Source organism: Struthio camelus, chromosome 2 (assembly GCF_040807025.1).
Source record: "Struthio camelus isolate bStrCam1 chromosome 2, bStrCam1.hap1, whole genome shotgun sequence".
Taxonomy (NCBI): domain Eukaryota; kingdom Metazoa; phylum Chordata; class Aves; order Struthioniformes; family Struthionidae; genus Struthio; species Struthio camelus.
Window position 1 is genome coordinate 55,324,393 of NC_090943.1, and position 18,300 is coordinate 55,342,692.

At 39.2% G+C, this 18,300-nt stretch overlaps 1 protein-coding gene across 3 annotated transcripts in view; it reads left to right on the forward strand.

Moving 5' to 3' along the window:
- The window catches only part of FKBP9 (FKBP prolyl isomerase 9), a 33,324-nt gene extending 16,313 nt beyond the window's left edge, over positions 1 to 17,011 (forward strand). For all 3 annotated transcript variants that reach the window (XM_068935857.1, XM_068935858.1, XM_068935856.1), the window contains 9 exons: positions 2,117 to 2,262; positions 2,885 to 3,074; positions 3,724 to 3,869; positions 5,096 to 5,285; positions 7,621 to 7,766; positions 8,986 to 9,172; positions 11,197 to 11,342; positions 13,276 to 13,439; positions 15,332 to 17,011. In XM_068935857.1, the coding sequence (XP_068791958.1) occupies positions 2,175 to 2,262; positions 2,885 to 3,074; positions 3,724 to 3,869; positions 5,096 to 5,285; positions 7,621 to 7,766; positions 8,986 to 9,172; positions 11,197 to 11,342; positions 13,276 to 13,439; positions 15,332 to 15,514 (1,440 nt within the window). In that variant the 5' untranslated portion in view covers positions 2,117 to 2,174 and the 3' untranslated portion in view covers positions 15,515 to 17,011. The remainder of the gene's footprint in view (positions 1 to 2,116; positions 2,263 to 2,884; positions 3,075 to 3,723; positions 3,870 to 5,095; positions 5,286 to 7,620; positions 7,767 to 8,985; positions 9,173 to 11,196; positions 11,343 to 13,275; positions 13,440 to 15,331) is intronic.
- The last annotated feature ends 1,289 nt before the right edge of the window (positions 17,012 to 18,300 follow it).

Genomic DNA, 18,300 nt, shown 5'->3' on the forward strand with positions numbered 1-18,300 from the left:
CTAACTGAGTATTTGTATGATCTGCATTTCAGAAGGGTGTAAAAAATCGGGTTTGTTTAGCTTGCAATTTTTTTTTAGATGACAGCTTACGTTGACGTACATTTTTGGTACTCACTCTTATTCACTAACTGTGGTAGGTTTTTTGATGTTGGAAAAAGTTCATGAAAGCATTTACTAATCAAGCGTCAATTTAGTCAAATGCTCTATGAAATTGGTCTAGAAGACACTTCAGGTGATGAATAGGGCAGTTTTACTTAGTTTCTTACTCGGCTGCCAAAAACGTTCTTGAGGTTTATGGGTATTTCCTAGTAGAAAGTAATAATACTGGTCTTCTTGCTAACAGGTCCTTTTTACAAAGTGTTACTAATTACAAACTTATCACATAAATTAACTAACTTTTTTCTTGCAGTACTTGGGGTTTTATTGCCATGATCCTAAAATGATTAAGATTTTAAAGTCTGAATTTAGTTGCATGTGCTTCTGCTATTACTTGGTGATTTCCACTAATGGAAGCTAATTTTGCTTAGTTTTAAGGACTCTGCAAAATCAGTCAGTCGTGCAAAGCTGCATGGTCTGTTCACTGCTTTGTTCAGTCCTTCGCTTCATGTCAAAGTTTTCTTAATTGTAGGTTTATTTCAAGTACAAACAACTGAATGGTTTTCTGTTTTAAATCTATCCAAGATACAGTCCTATTTTGTAGCACTGGACGAAGCTTGGCACTTTTCTTGGTTTCTCAGCATCTTTTATGTTATTAATCTTAACATCTTATTTATGTGTTTTCATATTTAACAGAATTTGTCAGGAGCCTGTTGAAATATTTTCCATCTAGCAACAGGAATATTTGTGCCACGCTCTGTGAACGCTCTCTATAGAGGGATGTCTGTTTAAAAAAAAAAATCCTTGCTGGAAGGAAAATCGTGGTGTAAACAGAGAGATCATTTGCAAAAATATTTGAGGGATTTGAGGCTCGGGACTGTTAGGAGGCTCAGTATGTAGTGGAAGTGATGTGTACAGTCTTCGAAGGAAAGTTTGACATCATTTCCCTCGTGATATCTAGCTACTGGCTGCTTTCCAGAATATTTTAGCAGGCGAAGACACACAAGCCTTTTTTATTTTTTCAGTGCTCCCTTTTATCTGGAAAAAAAAAGTCCTTTAAATAATAAAAGGAATTTGAGAAAATTAAAGCAGTGAAAGCTTAAAAATAGGCAGGAAGCTTTTAAAGTGCTCCCCGTCATATATTTGTACACTGCTCTAGAAAAATAATAACAGTGGTAATTCAAGTATGGTAAAGTGGGGCCACTGTATGAATTTAAGATAGTCAAACTCTTACCACATAAACTAGTGTTAGTTTTAAATCATGTGAACACTACTGCTCTCAGTGCTCTAGGGAATACTTTATTGTCATCTAAGCATAATCTCTTTTTACCTCCCAAAGGTTCACATATTATCACAGTGGAAAATTTAGCTAGATACATCGATTCTTGATCCTGCAAATTTGCTATTTAAAGCACATCTGTGTTTTTTTTTTTAAATTTAAATCTTTATGAAATGAGAGCTGGGAGTGTGGAAGAGAAAATAAATAGCCAATTACCAAGTCTCACAACTGTTACTCAAAAAGGCGCCTTCTCCCCTTTCCTCTTCTCCCACAGAGAGTTACCAACCATGAGGTCTCATGTCATAAAGCTTATTGGTCTTGTGTAGTATTTTTCTGGTTAATCAATTAATGTAAATGTGTTACTCAACCGATATAAGTAGGATGAGATCCTACTGTGGGAGCAGCCATCCTTTTATATCTTATAAGAGTGTCTAATCTGTCCCTTTTGTCATTAATTTTCCAGTGCTGTTTTTGCATCAGTGTGTAAATTAACCACTTGTAGTTTTGGGCTTGAGGTTTCTGCTGTACACATCCCATTGAGAGACGCTGAACAGTGATTCAAAGGGGGAGTCGAAGTTTGAGAAACCTTAGGATTTGCCTGTTCTCTTAGCAGCTGTCTCTTAATAAAGCTACACTAACAGGGCAAAGTAGAAACAAGATACAGCTGAACTCTCAAAAAATAGACGTGGAATGGTTGGTAAATAAACTTTTTTTTTTTTTTGCCTGCTCTTCCCTCTGTAGCTATGACAGGGGTTCCACATTCAACGTGTTCGTGGGAAAGGGCCAACTTATTGCTGGGATGGACAAAGCTCTGGTTGGCATGTGTGTGAACGAGAGGCGCTTCGTGAAAATTCCCCCCAAGCTCGCCTACGGAAGCGAAGGCGTCTGTAAGTACAGCGCTAGAGCCGCAAATGACTAGTTGTGTGAGCGATACAACGGAGCAGATAGAAGATCGAATGACAGAAAAGAATGGTAGAAATTGCACATAATTAATTTCACAGCAGTTCTCCCCTGCTCAGGGGTATTTGTTAGCACTTTCTGTAGCCTGGCTAGTTTCTCTAGACTCCCTCTTCGATGGCATGGGAGATCCTGATGTGCTAAAGTAAGATATGTTGACTGCAGTGGACCTTCAGCAAATGAGCCGTGTTAGCTGAAGTTAACTATTTATTTATACCTTCCCGATTGTTAAATACGTATTGCCGTTGCAGGTCGACGCATGGCCTTGTTAGAAAAGAAAGCAGCTTTCCTCTAAAGACTCACGGGGACAGCACATACAAGATCAGTTTACCCAGTGGACATACCTGATAGCAGTTCACTCTGTCAGATTTCTCCCTGCTTATGTGGCTACAACAGTGACAAGGGACAGGGGAATTTGAACACAAAAAAGAAGAAATCACACACGTTACTTTAGGGAATATGTGAACAGGCTCCCGTTTTGCTGGTGCCCTGTGAAAAAAGGGAAATGTAACTGCTCGTGTTGTTACTGCTTGTGTTGTTTTGCCTTTGCAGCTGGTGTGATACCCCCGAACGCTGTGCTCCATTTTGATGTGCTTCTCATAGATCTGTGGAATTCAGAGGATGAAGTGCAGATTCAGACTTATTTTAAACCCGAGACATGTCCCCGGACAGTCCAGGTCTCTGACTTTGTACGATACCATTATAATGGAACGTTTTTAGATGGGACCCTGTTTGATTCCAGGTATGCAGCTGGGCTTTGTGTGTGTGTGTTTAAATCTGATGTCACTTAAAAGAATTTTTTCCTCTGCCTCCACTGGTATCACCAATAATGTTAATTGCCCAGGAATACAGAGATTTTTCACAAGAGACTAAAGCTAGCTCCATATGAATGACAGTAATTTCTTCAAGGATTATGGCAAGGCAGTACTGACTCAAACTAATAAAAGAATTTAATTATTTCTGCATGAGCATCAGCAGCCCAGATTTGTTTCTCTCATTCCCTGTATCCATGTTACTGTTTATTGCAGTCAGCTAATGGTTTTTGTAATAATTGCAGCATTGCTATTCAAGTTAGATGCAAGCTTTATAAGCTAAGCAGACACAATTGTTAAAGAAACTGAACTACTAACACTCTTATATTGAGATTTTAAGCTTAAAGCATGTGTACTCCATTAACATTTGCTGTTACGTTTGTAAGTCAATTTTCAAAACATTATTTAGGTTCCTAAACCACCTAAGCAGTCTGGAAACTGCTACCAAACAAGATATTGGTAAATCAAGGAGCAATGTATCTTAAGCAGCAAGTTATGAGTTGTACTCTTTTTGTGCATAGTATGACCTCTGATGTTGCTTTCTGTGGCTCTATGACATTCTTTTTTTTACATTTTTAGCCATAATCGTATGCGAACTTATGATACCTATGTTGGGATTGGATGGCTGATTCCTGGTATGGATCAGGGTCTCTTGGGAATGTGCGTAGGGGAGAAGCGCATTATCACAATACCACCCTTCCTGGCATATGGAGAAGAAGGAGACGGTAAAAGTTACTCTTTTTTTTTCCCCAAGAAAGAAACGCAACACAACACAACACAATCCTTACACAAACCTGTGCCCCGTGTAATTTTAATGTATGGGCAGCATTATTACCACTTAAATACAATGGAATGAACGGATGGAAAAGAGAGGTTAAAAATGTAGTAGGTGCAGAAGGTAGTTGATTAGAAAGTTCAGGGTTTTTTTTTCTTACAAACAATAAATTGCTAAGTTGACCTACTGTTGATTCTAATTGTAACCTTTTTATAGTGAAATTCAGTTTCCTTTCAGATGATTGCCTCTGTGGTTAATATCATGATTCAGAGAATTGGCAGTCACGTGACTGTTTGATTCTTCCAGTGCCTGCCACAGAGAGCAAAAAACCTTTAAAAACAGGAAAATCAATTTGTAGTTCCACTTTTGCTCATTTTTGGCAACAAATGCCCCAGTAATAACTACCAGATGGACTGTATGCAGCCTGCAGGTCGTACAGAGAGCTCCTTGCTGTAAATGAGGGGGTAGTTAGGTATATCTGGGACTCTTCCTTGCTTAAATTCTCTTTCTGCTCTTAATATTTAAGGATTGTCTGTGTCTGTGGTGCACAAGTTTTCATATGCATTCCATGACTTTATTACCTTTAATTATGATAACTCTACGGAGATTTGCTATCCATAGACGTTGTTACTTTTTAAAATTTTGCCAAGATCTTGAGTTCACTGGTTCTCTGATAAAGCTCTGATACATCTCTACCATATAATTTGTGCACTGATAGAAAGGTACTTCTTCAGTGAGATACTCTATCCTTTTTCAACTTCTTTCCTGTGCTGTTCTGTTTTGCTATTAACAAGTAGGAAGAGCAGGAGTACCAGATCTGTGTTCTGATTGTTATTTTTATGTACTTTCATAAAGTATATTGGAAATACTTGTAGACTAAACACATAGCTCAGATGGATCTGTTGTAAGTTGACTATGGTAGGTGTTATTGAAGAGACTGCAGTTTTTGGTGATCTAATGCCATCATAATAGGAACAAAATGAAATAATTGAATGTGGGTGACAAACTCGCCCATGAAATAAAAGATGACTTACTGGAAGCGGATTACACTAATCTGTATTTGGAGGGAAAGTGCCTGATACTCAGAAATAGGTTATTTTTCTTCAACAAAAAAACATAAGTTCCTTTTAAAACCTCTGCTCTTTCTTACTGTTTTCTGCTCTAATACTCTTGTAGGTAAGGAGATCCCCGGCCAAGCTTCTCTGGTCTTTGACGTGGTTTTACTAGATCTCCATAACCCTAAAGATGGTATTACTATTGAGAACCAGCACATACCTGAAACCTGTGAGCGGAGAAGCCAAACAGGAGACTTTCTGCGATACCATTACAATGGCACACTTTTGGATGGCACGTTGTTTGATTCCAGGTAATGAAACCATTCAGCAACGCAGATCCTGTTTCCAGGTTGGCTTGTCTGTCTGTCTAGAACATACCCAAATAGAATTCATTGTTTTTCCTTCCTTTTTGAAATTTGTTAGTGGAGAGCCTTCTCTTACTAAAGCGCACACAAACCTTTTCAGTGTGGAGAGCAAGACAAAGGCCAGTTTTGTATGATGACAGTACCTAAGACGCCATCTAGGGGTTATGATCCACCTGATGGAGCAACATATGCTTTAGACACGCATGTTTGAAGACGCTTTAGTCCAAAGAGTTTATCTGCCAAATAGGTAATATTACTAAAGAGAGAAAGAAAATAAATATGATTGCCATTTAACATCTAGAGAACTGTAAAACAGTGAGCTAGTAGCTAGCTTGAAGTTGCATAAACCAGACCCTGATCTCAGGATAGTCTTTCTTTCTGTACTTGAAGAGCATCTGCATTTTGAAGAGTAACGTCTTTCAGAACAGAATTCAGCAACAGGATTTCAGTGGTAAAGGAAAAGGGATCACTGTCACTTCAGATTCAAAACTTTCTGGACACACATGAGTCATGTGCAGAATTATATGCTGAATAATATAACCTTGTAGCTTCCTGTCATTTTGTTTTCTCTTTAATGAGCAGTAGCTTACTTTTCCCTCTGCAGGTTTCAAAACAGCTGGCACAAGTAGCTAAAAAGAGTTGAAAATGATCCACTGTAAAACATTTTACAAAATAACTCGTAGAAAATTGCTTCATACTTCTACAGCTGCTGTAAGCTGAAGATCAGGATCAGTTTGCAAACACAAGCTGAGTAATGTGCCAAGTGTGCTACTCCCATGAGAATGAGTAAGAGAGTTATAGTATATATTGTGTAAGTGAATTGAGATGCTATCAGTCAAGTTCAGAGTCAGCCTTGCTCTCCCCACTCAACTGCTCAACTTGGGGGAGAGAAAGCAGGAGACCTGAGTCATCAGCCACCACTGTGGAACTTAAGTATGGCTCATCATGCACAGTGCACCTACCCACAATGTCTTTTTGAAAAGTAAACAATTGCTATCTTTTATGTAGCAATTAGCGATTTGTGAAAATGGCTGTGGTATTTATATTAGGGTTGTTGTCAATAAATAGTAATAAATGCTTTGTAGGCAGCAGCCTCTACATCATCTACAGAGCTGACTGTTGTCATAGGGCTTATTGGTTGGATTGTCATTCCCTGGCTTCCTGTGCAAGTTACAAGTAAGGCCAATGTCTAACAAGCCTCTAAAGATACTCTGCCAAATCTGTTAGTCATCCAAAGAGAGATTAAACAGCTAACAATAGCTATTGAAAGCCTTGGAGTTGGCCGGGAAAACTTTCCCACTGGTATAGGGAGCATTCCAAAAGCGTGGCTAATGGTGGGGTCAGGAGATCGAATAATCTTTTCTTTCATTCTTTTCTTTTTTCTCTGCAATATTGGGCTGCAGAAGCGCTCCTGGGTAGCTCAGCCAGGGCTGCCTGGACTTGGAGCCGTTGAACAAGCCTCTGAATTATATCAGGGTCTGTACTGGTCTCCTGCTTTCCCAGAATCACCTCGTAAAGATGAATTAAAAACTTTCTGCAGTCCCTCCTGTGGGACGTGCCTCCAAGTAACATGCCTTGAAGAAAGGTAGAACGCAGCCACATCCTTTGTAACAAACATCATCTGTTTTTGTAGGCTTGTTTTGTTTTATCAAGAGGTGTTGAAGCAGATCCTTTGACGTACGTTTAAGTGATTGGCATAGTTTAGAAGGGAGGGACTGTATTGATACTGTTGTCATGATTCATTTTTCTTCTGTGCATCACAGGTGAACTTACTTATCTCATCTTATGCTTGTAGCAGTTAAACTACATAGTTGTAGTTGTTGCAAAATTAGATAGTCTGAAGGGCATAACCTAAACTGTATCTAGTTTATAAGCACTTATTTAAGCAGTGTTGGGACAAGGTGGGATTTAAAGTAGAAAGCTTTTTTTTTTCCCAGTTACTTATTAAAACCTGAATTCTGTTTAGTTTAAAATGCTTAAATAGACAGGTGAGGTTTTTTTTCTGTATATGATAGAAATGTGTTTGTAAATAAATTGTTACCCTGCCAGGGTCCCAGTATTGGTTAATAAATAACTCATGCATCAGTGGCTGATGAAACATGGTAGCCTAGATTCATTGAACACGGTGATTGCGTTGTGCCTGTACAGTGACAGTTAATGACCGTGTGTTTGACTTCAGCTGGTTTAAGAATTGTGGTAGAATTGTGTCACAGACCCATTGCAAGAGTCTGTATTTTTTCAAGCACTCCTACCACTGCTAAAAAGTAAATATTTTCCGCAGCTATTCGCGAAATCGTACATATGACACCTATGTTGGGAAAGGCTATGTGATTGCTGGGATGGATGAAGGTTTGCTAGGTGTATGCGTTGGTGAAAAGAGACGAATAATAATCCCTCCTCATCTTGGATATGGAGAAGAAGGAAGAGGTGAGTTTGACTTTTCGTTCAGTGCAGTCTTCCCTAATTAATGGTGTTTCCTTTGCTCTTCAGTGCAGTTGTATAAGCTTTAAAGTACTTATTCCACATTTGAAAGGCTTATGAATTATTACATTATTTGGTGGGCGTGCAACTGATGGGATTACACCCAGAATTCTTAAAGTTATTTTAATTAGCTTAATAGGCTGGACAATAAGAATGCAGGGCAATCTCATACGTAGTTGGTGACCTGAAATCGTTTGGACAATGAATGTTTCAGACAGACTGGCATTTGGATGCCAGGAGCTCTCCAGTGTGAGATCTTCCTTCCTGTGTATCTTAACAAGCTCTGTACGTTAAAGGAATTCATTGTGTTAAGTTTTCTTCCCCATTCCTTTCACAGCCACAGGTTTTGTGGACTCCTAAGTCGCCTCTGTAAACAGTGGATGCATGTAACAGCAAAGCATATGTGTATGTATAACATACAATTAAAATTCCTTTGGGAAATCTCGTTAGTACTTGAGAGTATTGTGAGAGATTGGATATGTTAATCCTAACCAATCACAAGTTTATAGCTGGAGTTTCAAAAGGTACCTCCTGGGATGTTATATGGGAAAAGATAAGAAAAGATTCTTTTCTTTTCTGTGAATTCTTTTCAAATTCTATTATGGTGATTCGAGAATTAAATTTTTCTACCAACAAAACCGATTGTTGGGTCTGGATGTATCTATTATTGCTGATAATGCAATTGCACATTATCCTGGGAAGGGGGGAAAGAAGCTGCTTGCTCTCAGGATGTTTTCAAGAAATATAACCTTTTAGGCACAATCACATTCCTTGAAGCATAAGTCCTATGAGAATTTCCCTGATCAGTAATGAATTGGTACATGAAACAGAAATCAGTCATTTAGGAAGGTCACAGGAAATATATGCTTATGGCTACATTTCTGCATAATTTTTAAATTCAGAACAATGACAATGTTTTCCTTCACTGTTGAACTGAGTGCATATTTATTGCTTTTCCACTGGTTCTCTTTCCGACATTGGATGCAGCTTGCATTTATGCTGCAAATAGAGGAGATGCAATCCTCTCATCATGAGAAGAAGAGCAAAATCAGTCAGTAGCAGACATAGTGGGAACATATATTCCTACAGGGTGCAGTACCTGGTCGTCATAAACCTGTTTGGGTGCCATTTCTTTTTCTCCTTGCTTAATTTGCTTCCTACTTAGGAAAGATTCCAGGATCTGCAGTGCTAGTCTTTGACATCCATGTGGTTGACTTCCACAACCCTTCAGATTCGGTCAGCATTACCGTTAACTATAAACCTTCCAACTGCACTGTACTGAGCAAGAAGGGAGATTACCTGAAGTATCACTACAACGCTTCACTCCTAGATGGTACTTTGCTGGACTCGACGTAAGTACATTTCCTGGTAAAGAAAATGTCCCTTGTAGCTGTGAAAGGAGAATGAATAACCTGCAAAGCAGGCTGGAGGGGAAGACAGCATTTTTCTATCAAAAATTGACTATTTATATTAGAATATATTTTTCATGTCTGCTTACCTAAGACATATATAAGAGGAGGAAAATAAAGAGACAATCTATCATAGCTTAAAGAGAGAACTGAGAACAAATAGGGTATTGGAATATGTTAGCAAGGAACATAAAGTGCAGGCAGAGTGATGAAATAGGTTGTGTGCGTGGTAGATTGTTTAAAAGGGCTAATTCAGGTATCTGGGCCGATCGTACTAGAACGTCACAGGGCTCCGTATGAATGAACTTTCTGAGTTTACTCAGTTTCTTGGGTAGGATTTGCACTCTGTCCTGATTCAGTGCTCCTGAGAGGTCTGGCAGAGGCACTCAGTGTAGTTTTGTTTTGTGTTACCTTGAGTGTCTGTACAGGAAATGGTCACCACTGTGTCTCTGCCACTCACCAGTGCTAGTTTTCTTGTATTGTGTGGCTGCAGTAAGGGTCAGCATGGAGAAACTATTAGAGGGCTACATGATGGCTGGGACTGCAATGTTCCTCTTCCTTCTTCCTGTTGACAGTAGGTTTATGAGGAAAGCAGAGACTTCTGCCAGTCGTTCTCTCTCTTCAAAGAGTGGTTGAAGCACTTTGCCTGACAGCCTTGCTCCTTCCTGGTTGGTCTTGCTTGCTTTTGTGATATAAAACATATTTCATATTCAGCTACCTTGAACCCCCAGCACTGGTAGTGCAGCTGCAAGGATACTTTTGCTAGCTTCTTGTTTCTGTCTTTTGGATAGCAGTTGTCTTCTAAATAATATTTTATTTTATTTTTGGATAGGAAGTTGGAAAAGGCTATTTTTAAACAGGATATAATTAATACAGGAAGCAAGTCATAGTTTTCACAGCGTACACAATAGCTTGCAGAGCTGAAGATCTGGCTTACGTTGAGGCACATGATGTGATGCTATAGTGAAGTATGTAGACAAGTAACATGTTCAGCTTTAAAACACCTTTAATATGACAGGAACGCTCAAGTCTCATCTTGCAGTAGAAACCAAGAGATGTTGAGCTTGTGACTTACTCACAGCAGTTTGTGGAGAGACAAAGATCGTGAATCTTATGCTCCTAATTTTAAGGCTGGCTTCCTGTCCACGGAATTGTTTTCCTTCCAAATAATATTCTGTGGTACAGAAATCTCTTGCAATGGAACAACTAAGCCAAATAACCAAAGAAAGCAGGCTGACGAAAGAAAGCGTCCTGCTGTTGTGACACGTACCAAGTAACAAGTCTTAACACAGCACATTCTTCTTTTAAAATCACAATATCTGTTTACCTTCTGGGATTTTAACTTTTGATAATTTCTTATTTTAGAAATAAGACAACAGCTGCAAGGCATAATTCGCAGTATAATGTGGTTAAATAGCAGTAGTATTCTTACACTTCAAAGCTGCCGTGGTTAAGTGACTAACAGTTAAGTGATTAGTACGTTATAGTGAATGATTTAGTTAAAGGAATGGCTGAAACATGTAAATATAGGCAGATTCTTGTAGCTTTGTAGTTCCGGAACAAATGTACATCAGTAATTTTTAGATCTGCTAAAAAGCCAACTTTGTTAGTTAAGAATATTTGCAAGGCAAAAAGTCCTTTTATAAAGATAAAATACTTTGGAGGTTTAATTGGCAGGATTAATGATATTAATTGAATTTAATTCAAGAAGCCTAAAATTTTAATACTGGAGGACTTGGCCAGTCCTGTTGACAGTAAGGACACCTCTATTTGGTGTTGGCTGTAACTTGCTACTGAGAACAACTCGCTGTTGTAACTGCTTGGTAGAACAGGGCACTGGGCATGAAGTTAATTTTTGGCAGTGTCAGGACACTAATTAGAAACTGCTGTTTATGTGGTAATTTTGAACAGAGAAATTCTGTTATATGTTGCTTTTTTTGATTTTATTTTTTCTTCACCATTCCCAGACTTAGTCTTGGCAAGACCTACAACATAGTTCTAGGATCTGGACAGGTGGTGGTGGGGATGGACATGGGCCTTCAAGATATGTGTGTTGGAGAGCGGCGGACAGTTGTTATTCCACCTCATCTTGGGTATGGAGAAGATGGAGTTGGTAAGTAAAACCTAGTGCACATCCTCTTAACATCTCTTGAGTAACTGAAATACAAGTGATGCATGTTTTGTTACTGGCTATTCATTGGGACACAAGATGACTATAATAATTGAGACATCACTTAGCTGCTTGAATGGGAGAATTTAGAGTTTTTTCATTTCATTATTTTAGCTGACCCCTTCCCAATGCAATGAGGATACTGTTTTTCTTGCATTTTAAGTCGTTATTATTATTCTGTGCCAATGTAAAAATTATCCCAGTTCAAAGGGGAGCACTCCCGTGCCCCCAGTAACATTGCATTGTCAAAAAGGAAAGCTCCAGGCACCCCAGTGGTGCAGAGCGGAGTAAACGCTGTTTTCGCAGATAGGGAATTAGGTACTCGCGCTCAGACGTACTATGTGTTATGCTGGAAACAAAACTAAAGGGGACCATTCAGCGCTAAGGTGTTAGAAAATATAAAGACGACTGAAAACTCAAAAACTGCTTGACCTGAATATAAGATGTGAATGCATGACAGGTGGTGTTGAAATGCCAGTAGTAACACATTTAAGGCAGTTTGGGAATCTCTGTTTTGCAACATTGAAGCTATCAATTTTTAGTGATAGGGACAGCAATAATTAAAAAGACAAACACAGAAATGACAAGAACTTTCAGTTTCCACTATGTGGAGTTGTTACTGGCCTTCTGAGGTAAAAGATTTGAAGGAAAGGATCTATCAGGAGATCACCAAGATCCACAAGCTCTGATTTGGATGGAAACAGTTGCATAAATTGGTCGGTTCTTCGAATACCTCAAGAACAGTTTGTATTTTTTAAATGTTCTTTGTTAGGTATCATACATCAAGCTTAATAGAAAATTACCTTGTGAGAAGAGATATATAAGCATTTTCACTTGTACTTTGCTTTCATAAAAGTTATGAATGAAAAATTATGAGTGTCATAAATACGCAACATTTTATACTGTTATATAACACTACATAATTATATACAACTAAAAAACATGGAAACTTTGTAAAATGAAAAAAACACAATCTGTTATGTTAAAAAGACATTAAGTCATACCTGTCTTAAATATCTGGCATCATTCAAATTGCATTAGATATACATAGTCTGAAACATTGCATGATTATTAGTGTTTTGGTATATTTCTACATATCTGAGGAGACAGCCACTTATTTGTTACTGGACAGAATTTATAGGTGACATCTATTTTAATTTTTTAAGGATTTTCAGTGAGGTAATATACCAGGTCGTTGGGACGCTGTTGCATCTGTCAGTAGAGGCGAGATACGCAGCTGCAACATATGCAGCAGAGAGATAAAGGGAAATCAGTTATTTCCCAGAATTTTCAGTCTATGAGCTTAAAAAAAAAAAGGATGCAGTTCTATTATAAAATGTCCCTTTACATTAAATGCTTATCAGAGCAATTGAACTTGTTAAACTTGTTTAAATAGTGATACTGGAAATAACCCCTATTCCAGGGAATATATGCACGTGGTTTAAAGTTAAAATATGTGCAAGTATGCCTTCTGTGAATCAAAGCTAAGGGAGTGAAGTGCTGGTCATGTTATGTTTGTCTCTTGCTCTGCCTTTATCTCATGATCAGCATACTGTGCACAAGATATATGTGTGCTTGCTATATCTTATACATGTATTTTGCATCCAAAAACTGCATACCTCTAATCTAACCATGCCGTTAATGTATGGCCTGATCCAGCCCCCGCTGAAGTGAACAGGAAGGTTTGGTAGGCTTGGGATCGCAGTAGAGAAGACCCTCTTCGAGCAGGGAGAGAAATTTAATTCTGGGTGAAAAGGATAACGGGTAGTGGAAAAGGATAATGTAAGACATGTCAGGCAAGATCAGTGAGAGAGTGATCAATGTGAGATCAGGGTAAGAGAGGATAAATACCTCTCTCTGCTCTTTGTTGTGACAGAAGGAGAAGTGCCTGGTAGTGCTGTCTTAGTTTTTGACATTGAACTGCTGGAACTGGTGTCTGGATTGCCTGAAGGGTACATGTTTGTGTGGAACGGTGAAGTCTCTCCCAACCTCTTTGAAGAAATAGACCAGAATCACGATGGAGAGGTTCTTTTGGAGGAGGTAAGCCAAGGCAATGAAAACATTTGCAGTGATTTTCTCCTAGCACCATCCTCAAGGTACTCAGAAATGTTAAAGAACAGGGTCTCTCTCTCTTGCTCAGACACGCTTGCTTGTGTTCTCTGTCTCTCTTCTCTCTCTCTCTCTCCCTCTCTCCCCTCTTTTTTGTGTTAAGCTTTGGATATGGTGGTTGTTGTCAAATTAACAGGAAACCAGTTTGTCAAATTAAAATGCAATTATTTAGCTTTAGAGATGGAACTAAAAAGAAAAAAGAAGTATAGGAATGGCCATACCGCTTAAGAGCGTTTAGTGTTTTGGTCTCCTTCTGTGGTCAACAGCAGGTATTTAGGGAACAGGTAGAAGAGACGGGGTTAGTATTCAGTGGTCTTTTACCAGGTCAGCCTTTACAGGCTGTTAATTGGACCGTTGCAAAGAATATCTGAGACAAGGCTGAGCTTGCAGCGTTGCATCCAGGAGCTGTCTAATCACTTCTGGAGCCGTGCAGTCCCCGCGGCTGCTCCTTCCACAGGTGACTTGTATGCTGTGTGAACAAGCTCTTTCTCGTGCTTGCTTCTCAAGTCTGCTGCCTGAGAATTTCTTTGGGTACCCTAATGAAAAATAATCACTTCCTTTTGCCATACCACCTCTGATTCTGTAGATCTCCACCTTATTTCTTCTCCATTTTCTCTTTTCTTAAATGAGGAGTTCTGGTTTTTAATCTCTCCTCCAGTCAACTTTGTCACCTCTGTCTGTACCTTTTGGCTCTGTGTCCTTCGTCTTTGGAGTAATGCTGCATGCAACCCCTAAGGTGCAAGCTGTGGACCTAAAGAAAGCATAAGATGCCTTTCACTTGTTTTTGCCTCTTCTTACTTCTCTCTCACACCTCCTTGTTTTCCTTCTTTCTCCATCCTTACGTTTATCTCCGCTTCTGCCCTTGCAGAGAAGATAAGAGTTTTTCTCCAGTCCGGAGAATGAGTGAGTTGGGCTGTGACTGATACCTACATCCTTCTGGTCACTTAGCAATGAGGAAAAGGAGGAGCCACGGAGATGTGAGAGGATGCATGGCCTAAAATATGTAAAAGAAACGTTAGAAATATTTCTCGCTGCCGAAGCTTATTTAGCAAGTAGCACCAGAGACTACAGTAACTGGAAAAATTGTGATGAATTGATTGTGGATGTTCTGGTTTTTGGTGAGCCAGCCTGTATGACTTCTGTCAGATGTTTTCAAATTACCTTGAACAACTTCGTCATTTGTAGCAGGACAGGGATTTTTAGGGAAATCTTGCCTGTAATCTCTACCTCCCTCTTTCCCCCTTCTTCTACGGAACTCCAGCCAAAGCCATGGGAATTGAGCGGAAGGCCTAATGCCTGAAACTACTTTTAACCGTTTTCATGCTAGCCTTATACTCCAACTCTCATCTTTTGTTTCATTCTTTCTTTCTTTTGTATTTTCTTGTTTTCTTTTGTGTGTCTTGTAAGATGTAGGTGAGTGTCTGTTTTACAGGGTGAGCTTCTTGAATCAGCATGCAGAACTAAGCATGCTCTCTCCATGTACATCTGTTGCTAAGTCACTCTTTTTGTTCAACCCATCTTCCTCCTAAATTAGGAAAAATAACTTCTCTTGTGAATAAAATCCAGGACCCATTGGAATAAATGCAAAAACTCCTGTTGATCTCCAGATAGCGTGATGTAACCTCATGAGTTTGTCCTAATTAGTCCAGTTTAGGTTGTGAGCTTTATAGGACAGGTAGAGGGCGTTTTTATGCACACTTAATAATAAGCAGTAAAAGGCTGAATAGCCAACAGCAAATACCTACTTGTTTTGTAAACAAACGTTCAGTTTTAAATATCTGTTTCATTGTGAGCTGTTTTTCTCCCTCTTTCCTTCCACCTAGTTTTCAGAGTACATTCAAACTCAAGTCGATTCTGGCAAAGGAAAACTAGCTCCGGGTTTTGATTTTGAAAAAATTGTTAAGAATATGTTCACCAATCAGGACCGGGATGGAAATGGTAAAGTTACAGCTGAAGAATTCAAGCTGAAAGACCAAGAGGCCAAAGAGGAACATGATGAACTGTAAAGCTAAGAAAAGGCAGGGTATTGAGTTGACCGGCTGTTAGAATGCATCTGTCCTGGAAGGGGTTTAAGCAAGCGTTTCTGAAAGGTTAACGCACAGACGGGGTGTATGTACATGTTCTGCGTGTGCTGGTGCATATATGCTGGGTAGACTGTTAAAATGGGAAGAGATTTTAATTTGGAATTGCTAGGTATATTGCAAAAAAAAAAAATGAGTGAGTGCCTCAAGATGGGATTTATAAACTAATAGAGTGTACTGCCAAACATGGTTTTGTGAACCATGTGGTTTATTTTTATATTGAAGATTGAAAGTCATCACTGAACGATGCACAGTCACTTGGATGGATGGTAAGGAGAAAACTTACAGGGTGCTCTTAAGAGAGTTTTAAAAGACCTTTGGTTTTTAAAAATATTTCTGCAGGAGAATAAACCAGAAAATATTCCCCATGAAAATAACCTGTAAAAATTGTGAGAGATTGACCCCAGTTCCTTTTGGAAGGCAGGAACACTCTTTCCAGTAACTGGACCAACTCATAAATATCTGCCAGCAGGAACTCTGATTTGCAAATTACAGAACATGCAAATGATAGCTATGCCATTGGAAAATTTTCATAAGCTGTGAACTTAAATTAAACAGGTCGAGAATTGTAGTTGTGTATGTGCTGGGCTTTTACTTTACAAAATAAAAGCTTGCTACCATCTGTATCATATTTAATTAGTACCTTTGAGTCTTCTTGCTGGCGTGTTGAAGCAGTGTTCAGAACAGTGATTCCCAAACCCTTCTAGTTGCAATCTTATTTATAGTTTTGTTAGACTCTAAATATTAGTACTAAGGGGTCCAAATACTGTCATAAATACTGGATGAAATTGATTTTACCTTGGGCTTCTGTCTCCTATTTTGGGAATTGTTAGACTAAGGAGTCAGTACTTAGATCTTATGCAGCAGAGCAGTCTGGCACGGTGAACAAACAAAAAGACAGTGATAAAATCAAGAAATGGACCCATCTGTTTGTGCCTGCAAATGTTCTCGTGTATCCCTCAATACAAAATTAGTCCTGGGAGTGCTGCTTAGAGTGTGTGAATGCTTAGAGTGTGTGAATGATACAATCCTCCATTAGATCTATAAATGTAACAAGCTGTTTAATACAAAATACACTAAATAGGCACATTTTTCTAGAAAACTGTATGATCCCCCCACAGTATGCTACATTTAAAGAGCATGAATACCTATAGTGCAACACTGACAAAGACAAGTAGGAAGGGAGTTGTGTTTCCATTATATGCTTTGTATCTAGTTTCTTGCTTTCCTTGATCTGTACATGTGGGTTGTTAGCTCCCTGAGATGCTCTTTTTGCAAACTGCTATTTCAATTGGGTGAAAACATTTTGTATTGATTTTTAATATCATTGTTATAGAAAATGAAAAATGAAAAATTTTTTGGTTTTGGGTTTTGATATGTTGGATAACTGATGTTTTTGTTACATAAAATGTTGATCAACTACTACTGTTTACTACTACTGTTTTTTTTCCTGGCATTTTGATGGGTGGGGAGTCTGAGTAAAAGAAAACACCCTTCATGCAGCAGTCTTTTCATGCACACACAGGCTTATCCTGAGTATGTTCACTATTACTGTTAATCTTTAGGAAAGAAAGTCATAATAAAACAGTTAGTCTTCATAGTTCACATAGGTGAAATTAAATGATTCTTTGGCCTTGGAAGGCGTTTCCTAAATTACCCATCTCCTCTTGCCACTAGCTGTGACTGTTGGGAATGTGACGTTTCTCTAGGCTGGGGGCTCCAAGTCTCTCATCTAATGAAATTGCCTTACCTAAGGATCACCACTGCCTTCTGCAGGCTAGTGAAAGCAGCCTCTGTGCTTCCTTCCTAGCTGAGAGTTCGTGTTTGCATATTGTGCGTAGCTCTAGAATCACGTGAATTACATGTAAAATACCAGAAATGTAGGCTGACAGATCATAGCTGAGCTGTCTTGGGGGCAACGTTAGCCCTTTGTATCTAATGTAAATACCATGGACGTTAGTGGGTTGTGCTTGGAATCTAAAGGTTTATTACCCAACTGGCAACTCAGAAATGCTAATATTTCACAAAAGCAGCATTCTCAGAAGACTGCTGCATAAAATTTTTGGAAATTTTCCAAATAAAATTTCCATTTTATTTGGAAATTGATTGCTCGCCTATTGCTGTAGTTCAGATTCATTGCTTCTGCACGTTTACAGAGCTGAAATACATGTCTTTTTCCACCTGGGAGCTGGAAGCAAGGTGAGACTGAGTGCTGCCAGAAGCAGTCCTCACATGCAGCGTGGAAGTAACTCTGTACTCTCTTCTCATAGATAGTCACCCAGTGCACCCCAAGTGTGCAAGTGTGTCAGCTGAATATCCAGAAGGGTTTGAGCTGAGGAGATCTTCGTGAATAGGTCTTTCAGCATGGAGGATCCCTGGGGATACTCCGAAGACTTTCTAGAAAACCCTGAGAGCAGAATCTTCCTGCAGGGCACGTTTAGGACAAGGAGCAGCACCAGGCACAGCAGGGCAGCAAGGTGGTAATCGGGAAGGTTGCTGTGTTGGGAGTTTTCTGGAAGGGCAAGTTGGAGATGGTGTGACAGGTATGACTTGGCCACAGCCTCTGACCAGCGGGTGTCTGAGGAGTGAAATTCTCATTCGATTGCTGCCCAGGCCTTAGCAGATGTGATTTGTGATCTACCTGAATGTCATTTTCCTGTCAGAGAAAGTTTTTGTCATGTTCTTCCCCCGCCAAAAATATCTGGAGACTG